At 30.4% G+C, this 8,610-nt stretch overlaps 1 protein-coding gene across 1 annotated transcript in view; it reads right to left on the reverse strand.

Annotated features, from left to right (window-relative positions):
* The window catches only part of LOC111085980, a 69,005-nt gene extending 62,191 nt beyond the window's left edge, over positions 1–6,814 (reverse strand). Inside the window, exon 1 of the mRNA XM_022387043.1 lies at positions 6,653–6,814. Coding sequence (XP_022242751.1) covers positions 6,653–6,728 — 76 coding nt within the window. The 5' untranslated portion in view covers positions 6,729–6,814. The remainder of the gene's footprint in view (positions 1–6,652) is intronic.
* Between the last annotated feature and the right edge of the window lie 1,796 nt (positions 6,815–8,610).

The following is an 8,610-nucleotide window of genomic DNA, read 5'->3' on the forward strand; positions in this document are numbered from 1 at the left end:
TATATATATATATATATATATATATATAGCTGTTGTCCGTCTGAGAATAATAGGTTTAGAAAGTATGTTTTCAAACTTAATATTTACTTGATAAATCCAATATATGTTTTATTAAATTACATAAAATATGATGTTTTCAATGTAACATCGTTTGAAAGTATCCTCAAAACAAGATAATATTTAATACAAAATGCTTTGGCATTTCATTAACATTTCTGAGACACACATTTTTGAACAGTTTAGATCACTTGAAATCCCGTATTCCGAGCTACAAATGTTACGCATATTTAGATTCGTAAAATAACCGTATTTGAATTTCAGCCAATTGTAAAAAAAAAGAGATTAATTTATTGGTTACTTCTTATATGTTATAACTAATTAATGTACGCGCTAAAATTCTCCTCATTTGAAAAGTGTAGGTGGGTTGAAATTTATAACAAAAAAGATGGTTGCGATATTCATGATATTAACGTTTCAAAGAATGTTATTGTCCATTAAACAGTGTGGAGTGATAGTGAAGTAAGGCCAAGTAAGTTAATAATGCACGTGCATCTGTTTATTTATGTAAAGTATTATATCTACCATAACCATATCACAAAACTACTCATTACATGAAGGGTTTACCTGTTTCATAAAACGGGTCAGAATATCAATACGAACCTTTTTTTAATGTACTCTTTTTTTCTTTTAGCTATTGATGTTAATGATATAAGCACTACTCATACAAACTCAAAACATAGTGAAAATTCTAACCATTATCTTTAGAGGCCTATTTTAGAAAAAAATGGAACAACGAAAGAAATCTTTAGAAGAACGAGAGAATATGTTTATTGTTTGATGTAAAGCAAAGAACTCAAAGTTTTAAATTGAGTCAATCTAAAATATATTACCCTAACTTAATTTTTACAGCTGTAAATATGTAATGATAAGGTTATAAAAAATTAATGGAATTCCAATATCTTAAAAAAATGTTTCTCTAAGATTCTAATGTAATATTCTAAGTGCTTAATTAAATAAAAACAGTGCCGTTTATGCAAAACAAAAAATGTTTTTATTGAATTACTGTTTGTTAAAGACCGACGATATACGTGTCTAATAATGGTATGATTTAAAATTTAATCTAATCGTAGTTCTGCTGTTAATGTTTCACAGAGTTCCTATAAGTTGCAATAACTCCCAATGTTGTTTGAAGAAAATAACATTATTAAAATATTTCGGGATATTATATTCCTAGATTCTAAGGTGTACAGAAATGTTTCTATATTTTATCTTACACGTTTATTATTGTTCTAGATCTCAAGTGTCTAAGGTATAACACGTGGCTTGTAAGAGAGGAAGTTATATGTATCGTTTGCATCTTGAGATAGCTTTACGTGAGCAGTATGGAAATCAGTTTCAGATAATAGGGATCAAAGTTACGTCTTATATGTATTGTAAGATGACACTATCTGTGCTTTGCCCACCACGGGTATCGAAAACCGGTTTCTAGTGGCAGTTTTGTATGAAAACAGTTGAAATATGAATTAGTGAAGTAATAAAAAATGACAAGTTTATACTTAAAAAAAATTGTTTTAATTTAAATTCACATTAATCCAGCAATAAGCAAGAGGGAATCCTCAATAGCCGCGGCACTTAAAATTATTTTAAGCAGTATTTGAGTAAATTAATTTATTATACCTTTTTTTTTCATTTTATTAGCTATATTTTTGTGCCAAAAGTAATAGAAAGCGTGGGGCGCGCGTATACTCGATTCGATTTTACTACTCGTCAGGATCTCTACCAGCCTACCCTCAAATTTAAATAATTTTAGGCAGTATTAGAGTAAATTAATCTATTAGATCTTGGGCGTGATTAAATAAATCAATCGAAAGGGTTTGACCTCCCGAGTCCAAAACTGTAATTAGTTCTCAAATCGGTCAAGAGATGACAGAGCTATGAGCTAAAAGTTTGTACTTGAAAAACAAAAAATTCACAGCTATTCTATGAGCCGTTATGCCGCGGCTGAAAAAACTTTGTCAATTCTTATTTTAGTTTTTCTACATATGGTGACAGTTAGTTGTGGAGAAACTTGCTTTGGCAATTGTGTAACAGCTAATGGAAACAATTTTTATAGCATCAACTACACAATACCCAGAGATAAAACTGAAGTTTTGGAATATACTTCTCAATCCAACGATGCATTAATACTTTTTGTTTGAAACATTTTAATTTTTTGACCCGGAATATCTCCGTAGCCATAAGAATACATCAACACGTTTGCAATAATATGAGTGTGGAATAAATGATACATTAGAACCTCTGCTAAGGATCCAAAACTACAAAAAATGCCTAGTCTTTTGTTTGATGTGAGATTAGTGTTTTAATATTAGATGTTTATTTTACTAGTGTTGTCAGCAGTTATACATGTAAATAAAAATTTATGTTGTGTTATGCATAGTTTTCAAAAGAGGATTCGCAGAAATTGCATGCAGGATGTTACGTAGAGGAACTGCACATTCAGCTATTTTACATTGGGTTATAGCCCAATGTGAAATTTGGTTAAGGTTTATGATTTAGTGCAGTTTTAAAATTGTTTCTCGACCTATTATTGGTGGTAGTAAAAGTTAATGTAATTTTTTGATAACTTTATCAATGTGTCTCATTTGTTTTCTCAAAACTTACCATCGATATTTCCTGCATAACTACATTTTAACTTTTCTGTATGTTTGATTTATCTTTAAAATCTCTATTATCTTATATATTCATCATTTTAGAAATCAAAGTCTTGATCATTACGTGCACTCAGATTTCCAGCGAGTTTTACTTTTATCAGATCATTTTTGTATTCGTTTCCTATATAACGTTAATGTGTAAAATATGCGTAGATAAGTATCTGCGTAGTCTTACATAACAATTGTGGAAGTTAACAGCAATACAAGCTTGTATATTGTTTGTTATACGGCAGCATTTGTGTAATTTTGCACACCAATAATGTGTGCGCAATCACATAAAACTGTGATAACTATCATAATGTTTGTGTAAAGTTACACAGATATTTTGACAGTGTAATAGAACAAGAAAAACGTGGTCTTGAATAACAATCAACACTTTTTTTCCTATGCCCCGAATAGCACAGCGGCAGGTCTGTGGACTTACAACGCTAGAAACCGGTTCTCGATACTCGTGGTGGGCATAGCCCAGATAGCCCATTTTGTATATTTGTGTTTAATGTCAAACAAACAAACTTTTTTCTGTTCTCCATCACCGACTGATTATCATATAATCACTTGTTTTTACGAATTCTGTTTTTTATGGTAAAGTTCATTAAATATGTAGAATGAAAAATATTCACTATTTACTTCATCACGCATATGGTTGGCAACAATCATCAGGAGAGAGATATACACACATGTACACGTTTCTGTGAACAAGAGGAAATAGTTCGTTAATTATATTTTATACACGCATATACTCTACCTGCATATTGTATGTTATCTCCTGTTGTATAGCGAAATTTCAAAAGCTATAATATCTGCTGATAGCTGATGCTATTAGCGGTACATTGTGTATATGCTCGATACATATTGCAGCTAACATTATTAAAGGCCCATTGAGTATATCTTTATACACATTACAGCTAACATTATTAGAAGTCCATTGTATATATGTATGATACATATTGCAGCTAACATTATTAAAGGCCCATTGTGTATTTGATACATATTCCAGCTAACATTATTAGAAGTCCATTGTATATATGTTTGATACATATTGCAGCTAACTTTATTAGAAGTCCATTGTGTATTTGATACATATTACAGCTAACTTTATTAGAAGTCCATTGTGTATATATGTTTGATACATAGCTAACTTTATTAGAATTCCATTGTGTATTTGATACATATTACAGCTAACTTTATTAGAATTCCATTGTGTATTTGATACATATTACAGCTAACTTTATTAGAAGTCCATTGTGTATTTGATACATATTACAGCTAACTTTATTAGAAGTCCATTGTGTATTTGATACATATTACAGCTAACTATATTAGAAGTCCATTGTGTATATATGTTTGATACATGTTGCACTTAGGACATTTTATTGAATTATTTTATTTTTCCAATGTGTTTGGTTGTACCCGCATTTTCTAACTACTTTGTTGTTGTGAAGTTTCACTATAACAAGCTCAAATCATCTTGAAGATGTTTATATAATAACAGCCATATAAAGAACTATGAAAACCTGTACGACACATTGAGGCTGAACAATGATTCTCAACAATATTTATATATGAACTCTGTTTTTCTGTTATTTCGTACTTTGTTCTGAAATACAGTTGTATAGTTATGTTAACCTAATGGATAGACGTGTTATTTTCAGATAAATGTGGCATATATTAATTGAAGATTTTAACCGTACGTGTAGCACACGATATACATTCGTTCGTTTATTTATGGGATTCTTCATAACGTGCATTATTTGTATTTCAAGTTGTTTGTTTTTTCACTTCGAAATACATGAAGAAGTCGTGTCGAGCATATTATTGAGGACTTATTGACTGACTCGTCTTGTTGAACTTTTCTACTTACTTTTATGTATCCAGGCAGTTCCCACAACATAAAGTAAACAGTAATTCGTTACCTTTCTCATGATCACACGTACTTGTTTATCTATCTGTGCGAGTTTGTGCTAGTGACGTAAAGAAGGTAAATCTTATGACAAAAAATATTAGTTGAACACCATAGTGTGTTCATGAATGGTGAAAAGTATATTGGGGACGGAAGAAATGAGTAAACACCAAAGTAAACCGTCAACGCCTGATCTTGTCATAAGATGAAAGGCCATTAACCATGTATTATCTTGACAGGAAAATGTCGGGAGAAGATTTTCTCACGGTTGAATATAAACATTAACGAATTACACAGGACTGAACAGAAATATACAAATGTTACGTACGAAACAGATTGCATGTAATAATATACAATGAAAACATATGTTATTTTAGTCCTTAGTGCTAGACATTTCCATATTTTACTGTTACGAAAACTACATCTCTAGCATTCCAACACATTTAGTCCTTAGTGCTAGACATTTCCATATTTTACTGTTACGAAAACTACATCTCTAGCATTCCAACACAAAATGTTATATGTAAACGTATTACAGACACATACACACAAACATATACACATTATTGACTCAATAACATTTAAATGTGTAATTCTTATTTTCACCACAGAGTTAACTAATTAATGTGTAATTCTTATTTTCATCACAGAGTTAACTAATTAATGTGTAATTCTTATTTTCACCATAGAGTTAACTAATTAATGTGTAATTCTTATTTTCACCACAGAGTTAACTAATTATTTTAAAACAAACCTTATATACCTAATTGTCGGAAAATATTATTATTTTGACATCTTCCATTTATTTTGCAGTTCAGACCATTTGATTAAATTCCATATTATTTTCATATTGGTTTTATACGTATTTGTATGAGTTTTTATTTAATATTATATATATACACAGTACTAATTCATAATGTTGTTTACGTATATTTGTACATTGTTTTTTAAATATACGACTGTTGATTTTTACATATGAAAAAACTTGTATTCGCTCACCGACGTAGCTCAGCAGTAAGTTTTACAATAAATAAAACTACTTTGTTTTACAATTTTTCGTCTTATATCAAAAATTCACGAGGATAATTTTGTTTTTCTTTATTGTAGTATTTTTGGTACAGTTTTTTGAAAGTTTGTTTTAAATGAATTATTTTTCTCCTAATAATGTTCATTGCAATAACTTATACTAAAACATCTTATACAAAACATTAATTTACACATTAAAATTATTCCAAACTGTCACATATATCCAGAAGGGAAAATAACTTCACTGTTTCTTGATCAGATAAATAGATTTGGTTCGATTTCACTATTCTGTTAAGAGTAGCCCAGTAGGCGGCGAGCCATAAAGACTGGTTGCTAATCTATAAATTAGGGTGATTATGCCTGAATCTTGGAGTTATTTAACTGGACGCTTTGTACACGTGTCTTGTAAGGTGTCGTTCAGGTTGAAAATACCTGAACAGTACACTGTATATCTACACAAACACACACACACATATATATGTGTGTGTATATGTTTACAATTACTTCTAAATTATTTCGAATGTGTTTGACGCACACATACATATACACATATTGTCAGGTTTACAATTACTTCTTAATGATTTGAGTTGTATTTAACGTAATGATTTTATAACCGACTAAGTAATATCAATATTTTGTTACAAGTGATTTTTTCTACAAATGTAACATAACATCCCGACTCTAGTTGTTACTAGTTGTTGAGTGTGAGGTTCCTAGACGTCACTATCGATAGCGATTCATTAACAGCACAGAAAGATATTTTGTTAATATTATTATTAAAACGTGTGGCTCTAAAACGACCAGAACATTTTTACAGAAGCAGAAAAGTTAGGCACAAAAAAACTTCTGTTACAGATTTCACTGTAGTCAAGTCTTTAAACCGATTTTTTTTTACCTAATCAAACTGAAAGAGAGAACATACCATAGACCTTGTCTATTCATTTTAACAAACTTTTTTTTTAAATATAAAACAGTCAAATTAAAGTTTTATCTTAATTATTATTTCTAGCCTTACCTGCCATAAACAAAATAGAAAATACAGCGATAATTTTTCTTAGTTCCCACATGAACTGATCTTGATGGCAATTCATGTTGATAGTGTGTTGAAATAAGCTGGCTTCTTCCTTCTCTACCGAGATCCAATCGCAATGCAGAATCTGAGAAGCCTGAGTTTACAAGGCCATCCCAGATTTCGGAATTATACAAACTGTAGCAACATGGATATAATAAATATTGCTTAGGGACCATTTGGTTATTTTGAAGAGGAAAATAAACCACAACGAAAAATGTTTAGACACATAGGTTATGTAAGAATTCATAATTGTATGAACAAATATGTATTTAAAAAAAATGAATCGTCAAGATTGTTTTATTCAATAAATTACTCTTTGATGTAACTTGAACGACGTTTAATTTGAAGCAAATTTAAATATATTTTGTAGGAACATCATACAACATAATAGTTATTTAGGTACTACATATGCAGCTTTACAATGTTTTGTTAATTGAAATTTTATTTACCTCTCAAGCAGGAAACATGAAAAAAATACAATAACAGACGACAGAAGTGCTACTACTGTTTGTTACATTGTTGATATATAAATTTACAGAATATCAAACACACACGTGTCACTAACATCATAGAAATTCAGTTGTCATACTGACATTTCTCATGCTTTTTCGGTTTCGAAATTTGGTATTAGAATATAGTAAAACCAAGAATATAGTACACGTATGGTCAAGAAAATAACTTATGCAAAACAAACAAAAACCAAGACATATTTTCGTTTTATTTTCTTGCATACGTTACTGCTTTAAGAGAATATTGCAATTTAAATTAACTACAAGGTATGAAGCCGAAAATCTTTTTGTTTTCAAAATCTTGGACAGCATTTGAATTATTCTAAGTCTGGAATTGCTATTGTTCCGATGCTCTTAAAGTTAAGAGTGCCTAGTGGTATTAGGAATGTATCCTTGGTAAAGATTTCGAGATATCCTTTCGACGAATTAAGAGTTACCGAGAAGACAAACACCCGAAAACTACTAAACAGATGAGCATTCTTTAACGCAGCAAATACCACAGACCCAATCAAATAGGTAGTTTTGTTAGTGGAGTGTTCTGGGCTGTCACATAACGAGAATTGTTTATCTTTGAGAGCTATAATTTGGATTTTATAAATAGTTTCGAGGTATTAGAAAATGGATGTGTGCGATTGATTTTTTTACAGACGTTTTTGTACAAAAATGAAATGTTAATTACATTTGTGATTATATTTTTCACGCACTTTATGCTTCTTGTTTACATATTTGGTTAAGTAATATATACTCGTATATATATATACATGTTAAAGAATTGGCAATATCATCCTGAAAGGGAAACCAGATTCGAATCAAATTATTACGTAATAGCATAACGTGCAAGTGTGACATACGAATAAAATTATTACGTAATAGCATAACGTGCAAGCGTGACATACGAATCAAATTATTACGTAATAGCATAACGTGCAAGTGTAACATACGAATCAGATTATTACGTAATAGCATAACGTGCAAGTGTAACATACGAATCAGATTATTACGTAATAGAATTACGTGCAAGTGTAACATACGAATCAGATTATTACGTAATAGCATAACGTGCAAGCGTGACATACGAATCGAATTATTACGTAATAGCATAACGTGCAAGTGTGACATACGAATCAAATTATTACGTAATAGCATAACGTGCAAGCGTGACATACGAATCAAATTATTACGTAATAGCATAACGTGCAAATGTGACATACAAATCAAATTATTACATAATAGAATACCGTGCAAGTGTGACATACAAATCAAATTATTACGTAATAGAATTACGTGCAAGCGTGACATACGAATCAAATTATTACGTAATAGCATAACGTGCAAGCGTGACATACGAATCAAATTAATACGTAATAGCATAACGTGCAAGTGTGACATACA

The sequence above is a fragment of the Limulus polyphemus genome, unplaced genomic scaffold (assembly GCF_000517525.1).
Source record: "Limulus polyphemus unplaced genomic scaffold, Limulus_polyphemus-2.1.2 Scaffold757, whole genome shotgun sequence".
Taxonomy (NCBI): Eukaryota; Metazoa; Arthropoda; class Merostomata; order Xiphosura; family Limulidae; genus Limulus; species Limulus polyphemus.